The sequence below is a fragment of the Onychostoma macrolepis genome, chromosome 10, assembly GCF_012432095.1.
Source record: "Onychostoma macrolepis isolate SWU-2019 chromosome 10, ASM1243209v1, whole genome shotgun sequence".
Taxonomy (NCBI): Eukaryota; Metazoa; Chordata; class Actinopteri; order Cypriniformes; family Cyprinidae; genus Onychostoma; species Onychostoma macrolepis.
The window spans coordinates 6,633,621-6,656,040 of NC_081164.1; the positions used below are offsets into that span (position 1 = coordinate 6,633,621).

At 36.7% G+C, this 22,420-nt stretch overlaps 3 protein-coding genes across 5 annotated transcripts; 1 reads left to right on the plus strand and 2 right to left on the minus strand.

Moving 5' to 3' along the window:
• Window positions 1-628: 628 nt before the first annotated feature.
• Window positions 629-5,396, minus strand: paqr3b (progestin and adipoQ receptor family member IIIb). 2 transcript variants are annotated; one of them, XR_009273117.1, is made up of 8 exons: window positions 5,237-5,396; window positions 4,553-4,751; window positions 4,320-4,482; window positions 4,019-4,174; window positions 3,608-3,805; window positions 3,410-3,500; window positions 1,595-1,739; window positions 1,374-1,512 (listed from the first exon to the last, which is right to left on the minus strand). XR_009273117.1 is itself a non-coding variant. In XM_058789553.1 (7 exons), the coding sequence occupies exons 2-7, from the start codon at window positions 4,735-4,737 to the stop codon at window positions 1,370-1,372; spliced, it is 936 nt and encodes a 311-aa protein (XP_058645536.1). In that variant the 5' UTR covers window positions 4,738-4,751; window positions 5,237-5,395; the 3' UTR covers window positions 629-1,369. The 2 variants fall into 2 exon arrangements, 1 of the variants encoding a protein (XP_058645536.1); XM_058789553.1 differs by lacking the exon at window positions 1,595-1,739 and having other exon boundaries at window positions 629-1,512; window positions 5,237-5,395.
• A 974-nt stretch (window positions 5,397-6,370) lies between these two features.
• On the minus strand, window positions 6,371-17,356 carry antxr2b (ANTXR cell adhesion molecule 2b). Of its 2 annotated transcripts, none has more exons than XR_009273116.1 (19): window positions 16,904-17,356; window positions 16,571-16,642; window positions 16,074-16,145; window positions 15,895-15,976; window positions 15,703-15,807; window positions 15,418-15,486; window positions 14,721-14,801; window positions 14,577-14,637; window positions 13,176-13,274; window positions 12,796-12,865; window positions 12,272-12,350; window positions 11,488-11,583; window positions 11,338-11,388; window positions 11,158-11,253; window positions 10,904-11,077; window positions 10,721-10,801; window positions 6,951-7,017; window positions 6,779-6,868; window positions 6,371-6,708 (listed from the first exon to the last, which is right to left on the minus strand). XR_009273116.1 is itself a non-coding variant. In XM_058789551.1 (19 exons), exons 2-18 carry the CDS (start codon window positions 17,047-17,049, stop codon window positions 6,979-6,981), a joined length of 1,473 nt encoding a protein of 490 aa, XP_058645534.1. In that variant the 5' UTR covers window positions 17,050-17,052; window positions 17,162-17,356; the 3' UTR covers window positions 6,371-6,868; window positions 6,951-6,978. The 2 variants fall into 2 exon arrangements, 1 of the variants encoding a protein (XP_058645534.1); XM_058789551.1 differs by having other exon boundaries at window positions 6,371-6,868; window positions 16,904-17,052; window positions 17,162-17,356.
• A 176-nt stretch (window positions 17,357-17,532) lies between these two features.
• si:dkeyp-41f9.4 (uncharacterized) lies at window positions 17,533-22,398 on the plus strand. The gene is made up of 4 exons (XM_058789552.1): window positions 17,533-19,111; window positions 19,192-19,359; window positions 20,360-20,567; window positions 21,092-22,398. Exons 1-4 carry the CDS (start codon window positions 18,809-18,811, stop codon window positions 21,832-21,834), a joined length of 1,422 nt encoding a protein of 473 aa, XP_058645535.1. The 5' UTR covers window positions 17,533-18,808; the 3' UTR covers window positions 21,835-22,398.
• Window positions 22,399-22,420: the final 22 nt, after the last annotated feature.

Here is a 22,420-nt window from a genome sequence, read left to right on the forward strand (position 1 = left end):
CAGCTCTTTTATTATGCCAAAACTCCATGTATGATGGTGTCATTAAGGGATTAAAGACAGGCCATGACACAAGGTCAACTTTCACATGGCATACATAACATTGATTGTCCTGAAGGATTACGATATTGAAATAATAACTCACGAACAAAAGTTGTAAAATACAGTATACTGAATTGTGATATTCAGTTCTACGTAACGAAATCGGATTCGTTCTTTTGTTTATTGAACCGATTCTTTCACGAGTTCGACTGCATCGTTCAACTCAACATTTAGGTGAATTAAAGATTTCACTTACGAACCGTTTTTATACTTTTAACATAATTCTGAAATGTTACAAATGAAGCGTACTGAAAATATGTTTAAGACTTGAGTTTGTTAAACATTATTTTATGAACCTTATTTTTTCAACGCGGAAGTAAGCCGTTTTCTGTGAATGTGCGAGACTTCCGGTTTATTAGTCGCTGTAGGGAAATACCGAGAACAATAATAAAGTGCAGTAAACGGTATGTTTGCACTACAAACCAGTGTGTTCGTAATTAAGACAATACATTAAAATAACATGGTAAGACACAACAGTTTGCGATATCAAGCAGCAAAACAAGCAGTTTTGTACACAATACACACGAGGTACAAACCAGATTTTATTCAGTTTCACAATTCAGATAGATATTCATTCAGTTTACAGGCAGTTTACATCATATCAAATAAAGAAAATTAAACCACCAACAGACGTTTAAAAAAGATGAGATGGAGAAAGTATAACACCAAAGGTTTTGTAGCGGCCGCCTCGAAATATGTTCATAATCAGTTCAGTGCAAGTATAGTGATTTTGACCTATTGTTCACAAAAAGTACTAAAGTAATGCTTTCTTGGTCATTTGAATGCCCAATTTTCAGTGCTGCTTTATACATGAACTCAAATGTGTTTAATACATCAAACAACTCCTTTTACAAGCATTAAAAAAACGACAAAATTACAGTATTACCCTCTACCATAGAATTCATCAGCCACTGAACAGTGATAGTTAAGAGCATTTCAATCAAGGACATTCCAGAAAAGTGAGGCAACATATTATCAGCATGTATAGTTTTACAACCCCAATGATACTATGGGAAAAAGGCTCAATAGAAAACAAAATACATGAAGTAACAGACAAAGACACTTGATATCCAGCAGAGAATATGTATGAAACATTTGTTCAGGCAGAGGAACTCAACTGATTGCACGTAACCCTACAGCAGGGTGTTCGAAGGCAAATGAGAGGTAAAGTTTCATTGTTTGATTCTATTAGCACAACTTAAAATAATGCCAAACAAAAACCAAATGAATTTGTTGAACATAAATGGCTCAGGTGATTTTATAACAGTGTTTAACCATGACTGCTGTAGTCCGTGCAGGGCTGATTGTGTCTGTACTTCATGATGTAGATAGCGGTTTGGTGCCACCAGTAGAACATGACCACCACCAGCACATGCCAGAGCTGATGACTGGCTCCAAGATAGTTCAACTGGCCTGTGAGGACAGACATAAAAAGGTGGGTAAATATTTGTTTTGACAATGTATCAATGTGATTCTTAGAATAATAATTCATTACATTTATATAGCGCTTTTTCTAGGCACTCAAAGCGCTTTACATTGTGAGGGGGGGTCTCCTCATCCACCACCAGTGTGCAGCATTCACCTAGAGATGATACGAAGGCAGCCATAGTGCGCCAGAACGCCCACCACACACCAGCTTACTGGTGGAGAGGGGACAGAGTGATGAAGCCAATCAGTACATATGGGGATTGTTAGAAGACCATGATGGTCAGAGGCCAATGGGTGAATTTGGCCAGGATGCCGAGGTCACACCTCTACGCTTTTTTCAATAGACAACCTGGGATTTTTAATGACCAGAGAGTCAGGACCTCGGTTTAACGTCTCATCCGAAGGACGGATTCTTGACTAATTTGGTCAATTTTATTTGATTAGATTATGATTCATTAAAAAAACAAAAAAACATGTAACCAGAATTAGATTGGTGATCTGGATTAGATAGTTATTAACAACTTAAAATCTAACATCAGTATTTGTGGTAAATATGTGGTAGAAAGAAGGGTAAAAGATTTTTTTTTGTTTAAAGGAATACTTGTATTCCCTCTCAGGCCATCCAAGATGTAGTTGAGTTTCTTTCTTCATCAGAACAGATTTGGAGAAATTTAGCATTACATCACTTGCTCACCAATGAATCCTCTGCAGTGAATGGGTGCCGTCAGAATGAGAGTCCAAACAGCTGATAAAAACATCACAATAATCCACACGATGCCAGTCCATCAGTTAACATCTTGTGAAGTGAAATGCTGTGTGTTTGTAAGAAACAAATCCATCATTAAGATGTTTTTAACTTCAAATCGTTGCTTCTGGCTAAAAGTCCTCTATCCATAATACTGCATCTGAATCAGGAGAGAAATATGCAGCTAAAATGCTTTGATGATGGATTTGTTTCTTACAAATGCAGCTTTTCACTTCACAAGATGTTAATTGGAAGTTAAAAAGCACAATACGTAAACCACTAGAACAGTGTCTTATATTTTGCGGACTTTTGTACTTACATTATCCCAAATGTTTCGAAGAATGTTTAAATCCAGAGAAATAGCCATTTTAAATAGTGGCTCGTCCCTGGTCATTGTGTCGCCTGCCAAAGACATCATGCACCCTCGATTTTCGGTTTTGTTTTGTAGAAAACATGGAAACACCAAAGACACTTTAATATGTTATGCGTTTTATTAGACAGGCGTCGACCGCACAGAGTAGCATTATAACAGAACTTTCAAATGAATCTAGTATGATAAAACAGAGCTGCTTTACGAAAGGAGCAGAAGCGGTCGACTGTGGCATAATAAATGCTCCGCTGCTTTCGAGCCATGTGTCACGCTCGTTCAGTGGCCTCGTTTCGCTTAGACGGCTTTCAGCCTCACCCTGCTTCATATTACAACGTTAATAAATATTTAATACATTAGCTCATGCATGAACATGATTTCTGCCCGAGTCCCGTCGGATTGCATCAGCTGTGGGGATGAAGACGACAACTCCCATGAATCCACACTCAGTCACGGCGTCATCAAACTACGCCTTTGTTTGTTTTGAATATGCGCCCTCTAGCGGCGAAACTTACATATTGTGCCTTAAAGACTGGAGTGGTGTGGATTACTGTGATGTTTTTATCAGTTGTTTGGACTCTTATTCTGACGGCACCCATTCACTGCAGAGGATCCATTTGTGATCAAATGATGTAATACAAAATTTTTCCAAATCTTTTCACATGAAGAAACAAACTCATCTACATCTTGGATGGTCTGACATTTTCATTTTGGAGTGAACTATTCCTTTAATAAAATAGGCTACAGTAATTTAGTATAGAAAACATCACCTGGAAAGTATCGTTCTGGAATTTTACTGACGTAGAAAAGGAATGCTGAGGCGGCAATCAAATACATGATCATGACTCGAGGAAAAAACACCTGCAAAGAGATGAAAGTGATCAATATTAATAGTACCACAACCCTCGTTGGTAGAAGTGATATATTGCCATTTCCCTCCTCACAGTGTCTCAATGCAAATATATCACCTTTACGATTTCAGAGTCAAATCCTCCGTTGAGCCAGACCCAGTGGCAGGCTGGGATGATGCCGTATCCGGCCACTGAGCAGAACATGACAGAGCGCAGTTTCTTCCACTGCTGGGTGAGGTAGAGCGGATGAATCTGAGCCGCAAACACAGCCAGGATGAAAGCCAGCACCGTCAGCAGGTACACCTGCCTCCAAAACTGAAACAAACATCACGGAGTAATGATCAGCTTTGCATCACAGGATTATATTACATTTCAAAATACTTTCAAATATAAAACAGCTGTTTTAAATAGTAATAATATTTCACAATGCTACAGTTTTACTGTATTTTTGATCAGATAAATGCAGGCCCATAAAATCCATCCATCCTCAGACTTGAAGTCCGCTCTTATAAAACACATCTGTCATACACTGTTGCAGTAGAAGGCATAGAAGACTCCAGGCACATAACATCCCAAAATCCCCACGGATATTCCAGCATAGTCCAGAGCAAGCCAGCGGCGACACGTCTTCTCCGAGCGATGACAACAGAACAAGTGGTAGCCCACAGAGCAGAGCATGCAAACCTGACCATAGAATAAAAAAAGAAAATCCGTGAATTAATATGTAATACTTATTTGTTTCCGGTGTATTACACATGATTATCCAAGCTCTGTCAAAGCACAATAATAGAAATATTACCTATTTCCTACCGCACATTTTATATATTACCTGAAAGCAAAACAGTCCGATTGAATAAATGACATAGTCCTCTCGTGACGCCCCCGCAGATGGCAGAACTGTGGCCATGTCATTCACTCCCAGCGAGAAGAACAGCAGGAACCCAAGCAGATGACTCCAGATGTTCACCGTCTCATTGGACAGAATGAATATGCTGTGGGATATGAGAAATAATGAGTAAATGAATGGCAACACATCTAAACTATCAAAAGAGAAAGAAACACCTTTTGAGGCACAGTTTGGATGGCAGGTGTGCTCTGTATCCATCTGTGATGTATGGATTCTCCTTCAGAAACACTGGGATTTGTTCATAGGTGTATAATCGGATTCCTCTCGGCACAAGCACAGGCCAGTACTGATAGCTGCCCAGCTCAATGTAATGAGTGCTCTTGAGGATGCTCTGAGGCATCTTGGTTCATGTGGCTGGAGGAACAAGGCAAATATGTGTCTTATTCGTTTCAACAAGGCTGTGTCTCAAAACAGCTCCCTCCCTCCCTAAACACACACACAGTAGCATTAAAGCCCAAAAATCAGCTCCAACAAAAAGCCCTAAAAGCAGATCAGCAAGATAACTGTCAAGATTTAAACTAGGACAAACTGTACTACTGTTCGAGTTGGTTTTAATAACTTTGCATGTATTGAAATCTGTGGCTAGTAAGGTTCATTCAATTATAAAAGTCTCTATATTTTCCTGAGAACTAATATATTATAAACACAACCAAACAAGCAATAAATTACCGTATATTGCTCTAAAGATTTGTACATACATAAATGTTTAGTTTGTGCCGCTGATGTCTAACGTTAACTAACAACAACTGCTCTTTGCTAACAACAATGGCTCTTTAATGAGGATTAGATTAGGCTTTTAAATCCATTAGATCCCAGTGTAAGTACAGCAAACCTCTCACCTCCAGGTAAAGACCTGCCGTCTATCCCATTCAGCTCTATTTGTTTCTTAATTTCTGCTTAATAACAGAATATGAGCGTCATGTTGATGACCGGCGGTTAGCCGACCAGCTAAAGGCTAAAGAGGCGAGTGTGTGACATTAAAATCCTGCGACAGACACGCAATGCGACAGCTTCATGAATGATGTTTTTTAATGGAAAAAGCATATATATGCCAAAGAAATGAAACAATTAAAAAACTTAATGTTTTAAAAAGATGTTACAAAAAGGTAACATTTTTGTAAATGAAATTTTCATTTCTTTGCATATATATGCTTCTTCCATTAAAAAACATAATTCATGAAGCTGTCGCATTGCGTGTCTGTCACTTAATGTTTTAAAAAGATGTTACAAATAGGTAACATTTCGTATAGACTTTATATATATATATATATATATATGTATGTATTTAAATAACGTGTCTGATTCTCAACCCCCCTTTTACCTTTCAGCAAAATAATCTCTCATAAAATATAAGAGATTAGGATTATAATTTTGAATATCCAGACATTGTAACATGCAATAATCAGACATTATACAGTCTGTTGATTGTGTTTCAGACTAATCCCTACCAAACTATGATATTTCATCAGATGTTCACTACTAGGCTATATTCATATTCTATCAGACCGTTGTAAAAAAGTTTATTTTTAAGGTAATACAAGCTGTTTCATTATTACATAATAAATCATATGCTCAAAAGTGAACTACTATAATTTAATGTAGGCCTAATGCATATGCCATTTACATCATTAACAAACAATGTCACAATTTAACTGATGAATTGAATGTACCTGAAAAGAGTCACATGATCCTTCAGAAATTATTCATATATGCTGATTTGCTTCTCAATTATTATTGGACATAACTGTTCTTATTATTATAAGTATTGATATAAAGTTTATATAGAGTTATAAAGTTTCTGCTGCTTGATATTTTTGTGGAAATCATGACATTTCTTTCAATATTCTTTGATGAAGCGAAAATTCAAAATGATTTGAAATATAACAATAATCTGTTGCAACATTTGTCTTTTTTGATAGGCAATTTAATGCAGAATATTAAATATTAATTAAAGGTTTATTTATTTATTTTAAATATTATTTAATGTTTGAACTGTAATGTGTTACAGTTTCCACAAAAATTTTAAGTGAACAAGTGAACTACGATCATTTATTTAATTGGATTTATATGCAAACAGTGTCAAAACATGTAATCTATAAATATAAGAACAAAAAATGATATACACATCTCCATGAATTTACTGGATAATTAACATCTTTACTACTAATAATGAAAGAAATAACTATGGAAATGAAAATAATAATTTACATTTTCTTTTCTTGACAAACTCATTCATAATACACTCACAAGAAGGCACTGTATTGGTTTGTAACTAGAAAACCTTAAAAAATGAATTGTTATAAAAGCAGTGAATTCAAACATATTTAAAGACATGCAGAAAAAAAAAATCAGCAGGATAGATTTAAACATGTAAGAATTAAAATTCAAAGGTTTTATTCAGAAGTAGCTGCAGCTTTTCACACTGTGTCCATATAGATGTGGATCCCTCAATCCTTTTTGTCTGAACGTACCTGAAAAGTGACATTTATTGTGAATCCTACATCAGAATTTCTGGGCTTTCCAAATAGTATCTTAAAATTGACAAGAACTTACTTTAAAGTAAAGGACACATCGTGTTTGGTCAGTGAGTTTGAACTCGGTTGAATTTGATGCAGCGCCCCTGAAAGACAGCATGAAAGCAGGATGTTACTCTGCATTTACCGATTACAATCACACTCATCTCTTTACCCCATTATCTCTTATAATTGTGAAATATGACAAATCAAATCCCCTAATGTCTCTGCCTCATGTTACTAGCTAGCTGTCCTCATCGTTCACCCACCATTCACTGACTAGTCCATATCACATTAACTCGGTACTCAAGCTAAATCATCCACATTGGATTTTTTTAATGCATCTCATATGGTAAAAAATAATTGTTTTGACAATATTTTTGTCACGCTGACATGTACGATAATTTGGAATAATTGAGTTCAATTGAGAGAAGGTTTGATTTTAATTGGCGGTAAGGAAGCAGGAATGATGGAGGTCAGGCAGGTTGATCAAGCAACACTAATGTTTGACAAACCCTGTTTGGACAGATCTGGTACCATGAATGTAGAACAGGTACCAGTGTTAATAATTAAGCTCTATTTACAGCAAGTCTGAATCTTTGGTGTGAAAAAAACATGTATAACAAGAAAATGAGGGGTGCTTGTCCTTGAAAATCCTGCCACTGCATTGCAATGGCATTGCTATGCAGTCGGTTGCTTGGTGGCTGTTTATTGATCCAAGGGCACATTTTATCATTCAGCAGACAAAAAAAAATTTGCATGCATTCACGTCATACTTGGTATGAAAAGGCTTTAAGCACATAAAAATCCTAAAGATAATAAACAGGGAATAATATAAGAAAAAGATGAAAAAATATTTATATCTGTTATATATTTTTTAAATCTTTTTGTTATGTATTTTAAGAAGAAAAAAAATATATATAGACATTTTAGAAATCAAACTTGGTATGAACAGGCCTTAAAAACATAAAACTCCCATAGGAATTTTAGTAAAAGAATTGGTCCCACTTTATATTAGGTGGCCTTAATTACTATGTACATTTAAATTAATCATTTGGTGCAATGCACTTATTGTGTACATACATGTGTTTACATTGTACTTATATTTTTAAAAATACCTATATGTAATTACATCTGTAATTAATTTCTGTAATTACATTTATAATTACACTGTTGACCCATCCCTTAAACCGACCCATACCACCAAACCTGTCCCTAACCTTACCTGTATCACACCTCAATAACAGCAAAAGTGTTTTGCAATACAATATGAACACAATAAGTACATTGTACTTATTTTTTGATGTAAGTACATAGTAGTTAAGGCAACCTAATATAAAGTGTGACCAAAGAATTAATTAATATTTGTGCAATGATTTATAGCCAAACACTTCAACAATATTCTCTTTGTGCCCTAGAAGGACGTTCAGTTAAACTCAAACTAAGTGTGACAGTGCAATCAGTGCGAGGTCAGAGGTCACTTTTGGCAGTGAAGTGTCAGACACTGCCGACACAGAGTGCCACATCATGACAACTTGAACTCTGACAGTCAGGTCAACCTAATGAGTGTAATAGTGACGACTCCTCTCTGATGAGTGTGTGTTTGAGGGTCAGTTCATGACCAGTCGGAGCACCGCACACAGACGTACCACCGTAACGAGATGTATGACGAGAGTGTGATCTGGTCTGTCTGTGACAGGACTGTCAGCCTCGTTTGTGCAGCTTATTAGTACTAATGAGCCTTTTCAGCGGACCAAATGAGGGACTGAACTAAGCGGATGCATGAGCAACACAATGCTTCTGTTCTACAGCCTAGTGAGATTTCTACATAAGCAGCGTTTTAAGGCATCATAGGCTCCCCTGTTGGAAAAAACAGCATATGCTGGTTACTAAGTATGTTTTGAAGCATGGCTGCTGGTTTAAGCTGGTCATGTGCTGGTCCTAAGTAACTAGCTCCTGCTGAGGACCAGCTTAAACCAGCTCAAACCAGCAGCCATGCTTCAAAACACACCTAACCAGCATGTCCTGACCAGGGGTGCGTTTCCTAAAAGCATCGTTAGGCAAGTTGGTGGCAAGTTCCGTCGTTGGGGTTTCCCGAAACCATAGTTCAAACGAACATTTGCAAACAGCGTCGCAAACTTGCGTGTTTGTAACTACAGCCTTCGACCTGTGGTTAGAAGCATAGTTTCTTGTTAGCAAGACATGTGGACTTAAATAAATGATGCTCTTGTGCACAATAAGCAAGCTAACATGCAGTACAATCTATATCTTCCATTTTATCGAAATATATACATAAGCTCCGAAATTAGTCATCAGGTGACATGTTCAACTCAGCAGCTAGCTTTTGGATATTTTGATAACAAACTAGTGGATATTTTGCTAATAAAATGATAGTGCCAGAAGAATAACATGAGAACTTTATTACGTCTGATCTCTCAGTATCATCTCAATGCACTTTCATTACATTTTACATATACGCAGTAAGATGATTTAAGCATTTTCCAACATTTAAGTGTGGGGATGAAAAACTTTTGGAAAATGCTTTAAAAAGCTGGTATAGACTGACAGTGTTTTGTTAATTAAAACACTTTCTGTATCCGGATTAATGTAGACGTAGTCTGTTACCGTACCTCCTTTTGCCAAATTACAGATTGCTTTACAAAAAGAACAATCCCATAATGCACTGTGACAAGCTCAGTGAAAAAAATATGAGAATTTACCATTAAAGTGCCCCTATTATGGGTAACGAAAGGTTCATATTTTGGTTTTGGGAGTCCCCAACAACAGGTTGACATGCATGCAAGGTCAAAAAACACTTTAATTGTCTTATAATATGCATTTATTTTTACCTTACTTGTTCAACGACTCCCAAATGATTTGCTCAACAATTCATTTCGCTAATCTGCAGTGATTGGTCTCATTTTCATTTCATCATGCCTGTGTAATGCCTGATAAAGCAGCGTTTGTGAGCCTAGTGCTGCTTTGTGTACAGCGTTACCGGGGAAAGCGTTACCAAAAGTGGCACCTAGTGGCAAAGAATGAATTTGCATTTTCATTCAGACCAACTCTAAAAGACCCACAAGTGGGCGGGTAATATGCTAATGTTTCATGTTGAGTCAACATGAAACGGCTTGGGATTCATTTTTAAAACGACTCGTTTCAACGATTCAGCGTCGACTCTTTCTTTTGAGAGACAGTAACTTTATACACGGTGTACTTTCAGATTTAAAACTTTGCTGGATGTTTTCATTCACTTAGAGCTGTGTTACACACTGCATGAAAGGTAATTTTCAAAAATCCATAATAGGGGCACTTTAAAAATATACATATAATTATAAACACTAAGTATAAATATAAAGTATCAACAAAAAATATATTCAATTTGAAATTTGTGTTCTGTATTTTAATTTTTTTGTTTGTTATAGTATCACGTTATTAGCTTAGCAACATACACCAAATTTTATTAAAAGCTATAGAGAACTAGAGAATTAACAGTGACAACTTTGTAGGTGGAGTGCTATTTGTGTGACACAAATTTGTTGTTCCCTATGTAGAGCGTTCCAAATGGTCACTTATGAGGTTTCAGTTACATTCTGCAAAACTAGTACTTCCTTGTATTTGTCTTCACAACTACATACTGTAAAATATCAAAGAATATCAATTTACTGTTTTCTTCACTCTACAAATATATATATATATATATATATATATATATATAAAACTTTATTGATAACCAAGCAATTTAATTAACAAAAGCTATTTTCCTGTTGTTTATAATATACAGATTTGCATAAACCAAAGCCACCGTACCTTGTCATTTGCTGTGGGTCTCATGATAGCAACTCTGTCGTATTGTCTACGCAGCAATGCTAACACAGCATCAAAACGCCCCTAAAACATTCACAACACAGAAGCACAATGGCATTTGCAAAAATACATACATTACCACAGTCATCCAACAATGGAAAGCCAATGTGTTGACAGGAAACTTACTTTAATGGGCGTGTACCATTTGTCTGGGACTGGGGCCTGATATATTGGTGGTGGTCTGGGTGGGGGTCTTTTTACAGGCTCTTCAAACTCCTCCTCTGGCATTTTGACCACAGCATTTTTGGCTTTCGCTAACCGGGTCCCTTCCTCTGTAGAGCCCTTCTCACCCCAGCGAACCTGTGGATGTTGTAAGCTTCAGCGTATATCCATAGAACTTTTTTTCTGTTTTTTTGGATTGCATTGGATTGTTAGGTCACCTCCATCTGTGTGATGCCACCAGGCCCTCTGCCACCATAATAAGACGCATCCACCGTAGGCCATTTCATCTTCGGCAGAGGGTCCTCCTCAGGTTCCTGTAAGATATATACCATGCTTTTCAAGAAATCGTCAGTTCTCCAGATTCAAATTTATTTCAAGCCCCAATGTACTGTACCTACAGGTATTGGGCATGGAGGCGGAGGGCGAGATGGGGGTGGATCTCTGATTACCTGTCACAGGAGTAGAAAAACAGTCCGTATAAATGGTAATATCTCATTAATATACACATTTGTAGAAAATAACACAAGATGTGTATCTGTAGTGCTCACCACCATGCAGCAGAGAGGCCAGAACCACCAGAGCACAATTAAACCCAACAACACCAGCAGCACCAGGATGACAATCACTATCACTATCCCATCAGACTAGAAGAAATGACAAAATATGTGTTTGATTTAGAATCATAAAAGTTGTGTACAAATGTTGTTCAGCAAGAATGCATTAAATTGATCAAAAGTGACAGTATAGATATTTAAAATGTTATAAAAGCTTTCTATTTCAGTTAAATGCTGTTCTTTTGAACTTTCCATTCATCAAAGAATGAAAACATGTACACAGTTGTTTTCAACATTGATAATAAACAGAGATGTTTCTTGAGCAGCAAAATCAGCAAATTAGAATAATATGTCACATGATTACTGTTTTTGCTGTATTTTGGAACAAATAAATCCTTGGTGACCAGGAAAGCTTTCTTTTCAAAGCATTATTATATATAATTTAAATATATCTGAAATATATTTAAAAAATAAATAGTACATGGGGAAAAAGCTAAACAAAAATTAGAAATTAGAAACTAAAATAAAATAACTTGAAATACTAAAATTACTTAAACTGAAATAAATAATAAAATTTTAAAAAACTAATAAAAATAAAAAATGGAAAACAATAACTAACATTTAAAAAGAAAAAAAATTATAAATGAAAATAAAACGTTTACTCAAATATTACAAAAATACACTACTTTGGTTTAATTATGTTCCTATAACCAGATTGTTTATTGTGATATTTACTGACCTTTTTGGCAAATGTATGCAAACTGTATTGTGTACTTACACATGTAGTTGCATATATTGTGATTGGACTTGAAATGAAAGACTGGCCATTATTCAGACTAATGAGCACTTCGAGGGAGCTGTTGAGAGAGGGAAAGTCCGTTATTACAGGATTAAATGCCAGAGGCAGAGCATAGTTCATCATACAAAAAGACCAACAGCGCTGCACTAAAGTATTCTTTTTAAAACAACAAGATGAATGTCTCTTGAAAAGTATCTTTCATCTGTTCAAAACAAACTTGGCCATGACACAAAGCAAACGGTGGCTCATTTTGCATGTCTCTTTAAGGCAGAGCACTACGGCAAACAAAAATGTGCCGCCGTGACACACGCTGCTTTGTTTCAGCCCTGCACTGAGCCTGCTCCTTATCAGTTGTCTATTAGCTAAGCTATAAACAGAAACCGAGATAAAATCCCCCGGGAAAAGACGATGAACTCGTTGCCTTTGCATGTCGGCTTGTAACAGCTGTGGCTCTGAATGGAGAGCCACTGTTCTCCAACTGAAGCTGGTCCAATGCCACTTACTGTCCAACCTCGGTCAACACTGGCGCTGGACACAGCACGTAATTATCCTTCACTGCACTCGGCTTCTCATCTAGAAGGAAGAGAGAGCAGCATGAGATTGCCGTAAAATGCCAAATACAGCCTAAAACACAGAGGCTTTATTTAAGGATGTGGCTGCATGAAACTTCCCCATCGGCTAAAAAGAGCAAGAGCCTCTGGAGGCCATGCAGAATTTAGGACCTCTTTCCCTAGCAAATAATAATAACATTGTGGTTTAATGTGCTATTTATTCATTTGCTGAATGGGGAGGTGAATTATATGGCTTGTTTTGTAAGGCGTATCTTTGTGGATAGGGCGTCTTGTTATGTTTTATAATAGATGGAATGCATTCAGTGGCTTACTGTAAGGATCCTGTTGATTGACAGATAATGTGCAGACCACACCTTCTGAGGTTCTTCCCTGCGTGAATCCCGTTCCTCGCAAAACAATGTTGAAAGTTTCTAAACACAGAGTTTTACACTGAAATTAGTCATGATCATGAGTTCAAAAGGATAAAAAATCAGGTTTACATGGACCTTTTAGGCTGCATTTACACTGCAGGTCTTGATGCCCAATTCCAATTTGTTGACTCTATCCAAATTTTTTGACTTTTAAAAGTGACCCATATCCAATATCTGCATTTATGCTATACTCTTGGTGAAACAACCCAAGTTAGATGTTGACCCATAAACAGGGTTGCCAGGTCTGCAAAACAAAACCACCCCAACTGTTAATCAAAACTAACCCAAAACAAACACAGTCATGGTTTTTCTATTGTTTTCCCCTCCATCAAGGGTCCCTCAAAATCACATTCTGGGGTGAGGTGAAGATCACTTTAACATGCAAACTAAAAAACAACCCACAGCAACAGCGTAACACTGTGTCTACACTGTACATTCACATGATCACTTCATTCGTCAATCACATTACTTTTCTGGTGTTGCATGAATGCAATTGGCTAGGGTATTTGAATAAGGCGATCTGATTGGCTGACACCTTGAAAAGTTCTGCCTTAAGCAACGCCAATGGTGCAACACAACGTATCCACAATTCGGTTTGGCAACGCATAACGTCACCCTTTCAAAGTAAATGAGAAGCATAAACGCAGATGTCCCGTGTGAATGCACCGTAAAGGCTGTCTACACTGGACGTGGTAAAGCGACCATTACAAATCATTTGTACTTTGTGTCAGTACGGATCATAATTACAACGAGGCATCAGTTTAATGCCAGGGATTTGTTGCGTCGTACCTCACCACACAGCACTACTGAGTATAATGTGTTTTATTGTCTTTTGTTGCGTCGCATCACGTTGCGCCACTCACGTCCAGTGTGGACACGGTGTAAAAGTAGGCCATTCCTGCAAGAAAAGAGTCCACCTGAGTTGACGTCAGTTGCCACTGTCGTTTTTTCAATGACGTACAACTCGCATTGACTGGGGAATATCCCAGTGTTGCCATGTCCGCGGTTTTACCGTGGAATTGGGCTACTTTTACACTGTTGCTCTTTCAAACTATTTCAACAGAGAAAAAATGCAATTGGCCTAGTTTTAGGCTATTTCAATAGCAGTTGGGTTTTGACCTGTCAACCCTGGAATATCCACTTATATTGTAGATGCAAATGCATGTATCTGATTCATATCTGATTTATTTCAACGGATATTTCAACGCAATCCATGTGCTTTTTTTCCGGCTTACATGGGAGGAAAAAAAATCAGAATTGGGTCACTTGAACCATGTAATGTAAATGCAGCCTTAGACGTACCATTCACGCAAATGCTGGAGGGCTCAAGGTTAAAAATCTCTATACAGGATTTCTTTAAAATCTGTAAACACAAATACAAGTCAATTAGAAGGCAGCATACAAACCACATGTAAGAAAGCACTCTTTGTTTGTGCTAAACCTCACCGAATTTACAATGTTTTTGAGGGCCTGAAATCCATCCACAACAGGGAACACTTGATCTTTGCTGTCTGCAATATCTGTAAGCTATGAAAACATATTAAAACTGGCGTATTATGTCAGAAATTAGTTTTCTTTTCATAATTTCAGTTCACTGTAGCTGCCAATTCTTGGAGCAATCTTGCTACCATTTCCCAAGCCAGAATCAATCTCTTGCTAATGTAAAACGGGCCGGATATGTGCTCTGCAGAATGCAATTACACTTAGCATCCTGCTCGGACAAGCTCATCCACCAACATAAAGATAAAGGATCCCTCTGTTACACTAATGCTGTTACTAATGCACATGAAAAAAAACAATACCGTCATGACAGCAACATTCCCGTGACAGTGATGCACCAACAACTGATTAACTATAATAGAAAATAGATTATTATTTTTTATTTTTTACATTTTCTGAAGAAAATTTGTTTTGCTTGCCAGTGTGAAATGCACCAATCATGCTAGGGTTTCTAGCTGATTGCTTAATGATCCAAGTCAAAAGAGTCCACTTCCAAGTTTATATGATATTGTAGTCTCTAGATATAATATACAATGTAAGTCAATGGGATTGTCTGTTTGTTTTTGTTATTCAGTAGATTAAAATTGTACATCTTTAATATTTAGGCTACAGCAAGTTCCATCTCTCTGATGAACAGTCTTACCTGGTTTGCATCAAAGTCCTTCACGCCAACACAGTATACCCGAGCACCATACTGTCTCGCCTGATCAGCCTGAGAAAGCAAATGGGGAATTCATTAAATAGTTTATTAAAAAATGAATATGCATAATATTAATATAAACCTAGAACATGTCAAACCTATATTGCAAAACAAGGTGGAAAATATTAAATATCTCATAATTGTATATCAGTTCAAACATGCAATAGCTTCCATGTAATAAATGCTTATGCAATATTAATATTTCATATATGTGGTATGCTGCTTTACTTCTTTCACAGCAAGATCATGTAGATAGACCTCCAGCTTCCCATCAGTCAGTGCAATAATGATGCTGGATGCTCTTGCGCCCTGGGTAGTCATTTGTTCTAATACCTAAAATGTTTTTATTTGTTATGATCTCTGATATAGTAGGAGCAAAAAAGATGCAATGCTTTTGGTGATAATATATCATCTACTTACCTTTATTAACCCCTCATGCATGTAGGTATCACCAGCAGGTCTGATCTTGCTCAAACTTTGCAGACCATTATCAATAGCTGCCCTAAACACCCAGGCAAATACATCAGCTTTATGCTTTTTATCTGGATTTATACTAACAATATTACGGTATGACTCAAAACAGACTGAATGAAACACACCTGTCTCCAGTGAGAGGCAAGACTACTTCTGCTCTAGAGGAAAAGACTATAAAGGACACTCTCATTTTTGGGCTGAAGGAAGTAGAAACAATCAGTTAGGAAGTATAAAATCAAATTTACTCTCTGGGTGGGTAAGAAAAATAATATGTTTTCTGAAAGAGCCTGATATGTAACTTTATAGCAGTGCAGTGATTGGTGTAAATTACTACCGTGACACTATTTGAGGTTGACCATTGTGCCCTAACTTGCATTAACTAGGTCACCATACCACACACTAATCCAAACATACATTTTACACTGACTGAAGTTAAATATAGTCATCTAAAATTAAGTTTATATTTAGTTCCACACATGTGCAAGAGCTTGAGACTCAGACAAGTGGTTTGTACCATGCAAGACTATAGTGTGGCAGTGCTGAAGCTCTATATCCCAGTCAATAGCTTTTGGTATTTGTTAGTTGGTTATAAAGAAACAACTTTTAACTTATAGTTTCTTACCTAACAAAACGATTAGTCAGTTGTTCCACAAATCCATAGATCTCCATCCAGTTGTCAGACACACTGCCCGACCTAGAATGATGGTGAACATTTGGTGCATAACAAGATAAACAGGGCCATATAAGGGCTCCTGAGAGCTATGTAAGAAAGAAAAAAAACTGTAGGCTACCTAAAATACCAGGACTAATAATGAGCTCACTGGAGTTATTTTTATTGATAATATTTCAGTTAGATAAGTACACGCCGAAAGAGAGAGGTGTGCGCATGTGTTTGCACGTTTCATAATCATACAGTCTACAAAACATATAGACATGTACAGCAATTGAAACTCACCGATCCAAAACAAAGTATAAATCAAAGGCTCCGTGGCAGGACCCATCTTCTCCTTTCCCAAAGGAAGTCAGGAGAGAGATGCAGAAAAGTTGGAGGACCCAAGTGGCTTTAATGGCATGGTCGCTGTCTCCTCTCATTCCTGTCATGTGCTGCGTGTTGTTGTTATGGGAACAGGTCAAATCCAGTGATAGAAATGCAGTTGACGCGCGTGGATTATTTCACTCCTGCATGACTCGCACCACCGAACAATAATACTACCTTTAAACGCCACTCCTGCTGCGGTCTTCGGGAACTGTTATTCGTTTTCTCCCGTTTTCAAATATCCATGTGCTCCACTCCAGATTAATTTCATTCCGCGAAGTTCTCGTTTTTTATTCAAAGCGGGTCAGGTTTGCTTGATTTCAGTGCGCATGCGCTGAATGTGGAGTTGCGCTCCTTACACAACAGCGTGTGATCTTAAAAGAGCAGGGATCGTTTTGTTGGGACAAAAGAGAGCACCATAAAACGAATATATACGACATGAAAGGCAACAATAGCAGAAGGGTGCTGGCCATATAGGTAATTCCTACAACATTTGAGCTTTGAAACTTTTGAAACGTTTTCAAAAAGTACGGACCCTGTTACGGACCTGTAATATACTATTAATATTTTCCATTAATCAAGAGATATCATGCCACCAGATCTTATTTTATACTAGATTACCCTATACCCTATATACATGTCATGCTAAGTATACAACAAATACATTTACATATTTAAGTACTTAAAAATACCCTGCAGTTGTACTTTTGGCATAGTATTAAACTGGTATAGGCTACTTAAAGTCTGCTAAATTAGAACAACTCATTTTAATTCACTTGTGGAAGTAGTGCTGAAGTCCAACTAAAGATATAGTGAAGTATATTTGATTGTGCTAAAGTGGAACTATTGCAAGTATACTTCAGGTAGAGTTTAACTGCATTTAAAGACCATTTAGACCAATATCATGCAATCCTCATCAATAGTGACATTTTATTGACACATTTTAGGCTTAATATTAAGAAATGTGCATTGTGCACAAGTAGTACTCCAAATAAAGTTTTATTATAATTAGTAAGTCTCCAGCAACATGTCAATGAATATGTTAAAAGATTTGAACTATACTTAATACAGTATATTACTTTTTTACTAGGGTAGTGATGTGCTTTTTCCCCAAAACATTACAATCTCTGTTTACTTTAAAAGTAGAACTTACTTTTTTGAAGAACGAAAAATTAAGTAGGCTATATGAATAAAAATAATTATCATATTAACATTATGTTATAAATTTCAGAATATGCTGATTGTTATATAATTTGAAATTATATATATTTTACATTTTATTTTATTATATATTATATTAAAAAAAAAAGAAATGTGTTGGCTGCATGACCACACACGACTTAAATCATAAAATAAAATAAAACAAAACACAATTTTGAAACAGTAGCCTATTAAACACTTTAGAAAGCTCCAAATATATTTTAAAATGGCACAAAATTATAGGTCAAAAACTATAAACAGTTAATTTGAAAATTAACCGCAAAAATGCTTTTAAACAATGTAAATATGCAATAATCTTTAGATAACTTTATTTAATGTATTTGTCTGCATGCAAGTGAACACTGCAGTGGTAAATCAAAATGATTTAAATGGGTAAAAAATAGTTTTGGACCTCTAGGGTAGAGTTTAATTTTCTTTTTAGAAAGCTCACAGACTAGAATATTCAATGCATTCCAGAAAAGACCAGATAGATAGATAGATAGATAGATAGATAGATAGATAGATAGCGCACCTCTGCATCGGGCCTGTGTGTGAAGGCTCATAATAGCCTGCAGTCATAACACTGGTCAGTGATGATTTACGCCTGAACGCACTGCTGTTAATATGACAGTAATGAGCTCATCTCAGCGATCTCAGGTTAGACGTTTGAGCCAAAGATCGGTGCTCAGGAATCAGCCGCACATATCCACGATTAGCGACACTGACCCAGAGCGACTCACATTAGAGATAAGAGCACAGAGGGAGCAGGACAGGTCAGGAGGATCGGGGGCGGAGTCTCCTCATTGTTTCCCGCAGATAAATGATTGCGTTCATAATTTAAAAATCATCACTCAGAGCATCCATATGAGGACTCGCTTCAAGACACCGACTCAGCCGAGAGGATTTTATATGCCTGAGATTAAAATGGTAAAATGCGTTTATGATGATAATTAAAACTCTATTTAAAAATACAGAAAGTGAAATTGATTTTCATATTGTTGTCTCAGGGACCAGAGGAAAGCGCGCGTTTTCTGAGCAGCATCAGCACCTCTCGAACCGTGCCTGCAGGAGCTGTGCTCGGTCCATGTGCTGCGACACACACCTCCCTCTGTGACAGCGTCGCGTTCATCGCCTGCAAGTGCGCGGACAGACGAAAGACCGCCTATTTGCTGCAGGTAATTTAAATAAGTAAATGACTTATAGATCGGGTGAATATTACGCAGTGAATATTTATTAGTATGAAACTTAATTTCTCTCTCTCTGTGTGTGTGTGTGTATATATTATATATATATATATATATATATATATATATATATACACTGTAAAAAAAAAAAAAAAAGTTGAGCGAACTTAAAATATATATTTTTTTTTACCAGCTTCAGCAGATTTTTGAGTTTGCTCAACTTATTTTTGTGGGAGATTCTCAAATTTTTGTTTGTCCAAATAAAGTTCTTAGCAATGCATATTACTAATCAAAAATGACGTTTTGATACATTTACGGTAAGAAATTTACAAAATATCTTCATGGAACATGCTCTTTACTTAATATCCTAATGATTTTTGACATAAAAGAAAAATGGATAATTTTGACCCATACAATGTATTTTTGGCTATTGCTACAAATATACCCCAGCGACTTAAGACTGGTTTTGTGGTCCAGAGTCACATATACTTTAGGGTCTTTGCTATAAAGAATATATTGAAATTTTCACCATTAGTGCCTATAGGAAAAATAGTATGAACAAGTAGAAACAAGTATTTTTGGGAACTGCAATTATGTATAAACTAAACAAAAACATATTAAACACACGTGACAACTTCCCCAGACCTGACATTAATAAAACATAAAATAAAGGAAGATTTTCTCTGAATAGTATAAGTAGCGCTAATCTGTGTCATGTTAACCCAGCTGCAAAAATATGATATGAAATTTTACTTTCAATATAAGATACAAACACCATACAAATCCACTGCAAGAGAAAATCCGAATTTGTGTAAAAGCAATTTTAACATTACAAAGATATAGTCTTTGTGGCCACTTCACCATTTGACAGCTGTAGCCAATGCCTCCAATCTCAGCTATTATGAATTATGCAAATAATTTTTTGTTGTATTACAAATAGTTAATGTATTAATTTTCAGATATTAAGGACATGTTCTTTTGCACTGTTCAGATGGACCCATCAGTGTCCAGCAAATGTCTGCAGATGATTCAGTCAGCCAGGAATGCAGAGGAGCAAAATCTAGAGGCGTATATGAAGAACGGACATCTGTTTTTCAGAGCCATAAAGGATATTCCTGAAAACACTGAGCTTTTAGTTTGGTATGGGAGAGATCTAGCCAAACTGCTTGGCCTCAGCACAGAGCAAAAGAACACAAAAGGTTTGAATGCATTATATATTTATATAACCACGTTATATTAAATGCAGTGAATGAATAAATCAGTTAAGTGAATAATTCAATGACTCACTAAGACTTGTCATTTGTTTCGTTCATGAATACATCGGTGTTTTTGAACAAATTGGCTGAATGAATGATTCAGTGAATCACCCATACATGTTTCATTACCAAATGAATCAGTGTTTTTGAATTTTATCTAAAATAATATGTCTTTATCAATTATATTAAAAGCTGTTGTTATGAAACGGTAAAACCAGCGTTAGACCCATTTTAGGAAATTGTAATTACATTTTTTAAAAAACAAACCATAAGAAATAAAGCACATGAATCTGTTGAATGTCAATTCAATGATTCACTCATGTTTGTTTCATTCTTGATTTTGAGTCACTCAAAAATGAACGAATCAGTCTTAAACGAATGATTCAATGACTTGTCGCCACCTAACTGCCAATACATAAATGTTTCACTGTAACATAAAATGACTTTTTATTTGATTTCTCTTTTAGGTTTAATGTGCTCTGAATGCAAACAGAGTTTTCTCTTTCAATTCCCTCTGTTGGCACACAAGCGATTTTTCTGCATAAAGAAACCTACAAGTTTCTTGAAGAAAATCACCATCCCAGAAATTCGAAGTAGCAAACCTGCCACAAACTTCCACAATTTAGCACGAGATCTGGAGAACTGCAGGAAAAATCGTCCCACAGATGCAAAGAGCCCTAAAAGAAGATGTTCTCTTGAATCAGACACAGACGAGAGTGATGGCGAACCGTCATCTTTTGACACCCGTGGAGACGAAAAGGTATTAGTGAAAAGGTTTTGTGTTAATGGAGCGAATAGATGTTCCTGGTCATCCTCCAGTGAAAAGTCTTTCAGCGAGGGCCAAAATTCTCCATGCAGCCAACCACAATGCCATGACAGCTGCACAACAGACCCAGACAACCAGGATTTGAAGTCTAGTACAATAGTGACCAAGTCTGCGTTCACCACTAGAGTGTCAAACGATGTTCAAGGTGACAAGAACAAGAAAAGCGCGTTCACGCAACCACCTCCTCATATCCCGCTGATGTCAACCAGTCTTACCAACAACCGGACATCTATCCTCCCCAGCATTCTCCCACTCAGCTTCCACAGCTCCGCTTTACTAAACACAGATCTTCCAAAAATTTGGCTCTTCTTCCCAGTGCAAACCTTTGGCCCAAGGTCTCCCATCTGCTGCATCCACACACTAATCGTCTGCAGTCGCTACTGACCCCCTCTCTGTCTTCTCTTGGGATACCTATCCAGAACTGGTGCGCTAAATGTAACATTTCTTTCCATATGACATCGGACCTGGTGCAACACATGAGGTCCCACCACAAGAGAGCGCTGTCAGATGAGAGACAGTCGAGGCCCAGGGACGAGAGGCTGAAGTGTCCGATATGTAACGAAAAATTCAGAGAGCGTCATCACCTATCACGTCACATGACCTCTCATACATAAGCTTATATATATATATAAAAAAGATATTGTCTTTCAAATGTTTCTCCAACATTTCCTAGAACTAGATCTAAATAAGCATTTTAAGTAAAAAAAAAAAAAATAGTAATGTATGTCATTCTCAAATTTCATTGTAATTCTCATAAACATTGTTATATATTTTTACATTAGTCAATGCCAATGCCATCATCAGGAAATGTGGAGAGGCATCACTTTCTAAACATAAAAGTTAGTGTTTAAGATTTAGATTTATTAGGTATTTCTTCTATGTTAAATAAGTGTTTGAGAAGGCTTATTCAGGTATTGTATTTTTTTTTTGTATTGTTTTTTATATGACACACTGTATTTTACTTGTGCTG

Excerpts from the sequence above, each read along its gene's own strand:
- si:dkeyp-41f9.4 (XM_058789552.1), top strand. The coding sequence starts at position 18,809 with ATGACAGTAATGAGCTCATCTCAGCGATCTCAGGTTAGACGTTTGAGC. Across the intron at positions 19,112-19,191 it reads ATATGCCTGAGATTAAAATG|GGACCAGAGGAAAGCGCGCG; the intron begins GTAAAATGCGTT and ends TTGTTGTCTCAG. Across the intron at positions 20,568-21,091 it reads AGAGCAAAAGAACACAAAAG|GTTTAATGTGCTCTGAATGC; the intron begins GTTTGAATGCAT and ends TTTCTCTTTTAG.
- antxr2b (XM_058789551.1), bottom strand. The coding sequence starts at position 17,049 with ATGACAGGAATGAGAGGAGACAGCGACCATGCCATTAAAGCCACTTGG. Across the intron at positions 12,866-13,175 it reads CAATCAACAGGATCCTTACA|ATGAGAAGCCGAGTGCAGTG; the intron begins GTAAGCCACTGA and ends TCTTCCTTCTAG. Across the intron at positions 12,351-12,795 it reads GTGTTGACCGAGGTTGGACA|CTCCCTCGAAGTGCTCATTA; the intron begins GTAAGTGGCATT and ends CTCTCTCAACAG.
- paqr3b (XM_058789553.1), bottom strand. The coding sequence starts at position 4,737 with ATGCCTCAGAGCATCCTCAAGAGCACTCATTACATTGAGCTGGGCAGC. Across the intron at positions 4,483-4,552 it reads TCCAAACTGTGCCTCAAAAG|CATATTCATTCTGTCCAATG; the intron begins GTGTTTCTTTCT and ends CATATCCCACAG. Across the intron at positions 4,175-4,319 it reads TCGGACTGTTTTGCTTTCAG|GTTTGCATGCTCTGCTCTGT; the intron begins GTAATATATAAA and ends TTCTATGGTCAG.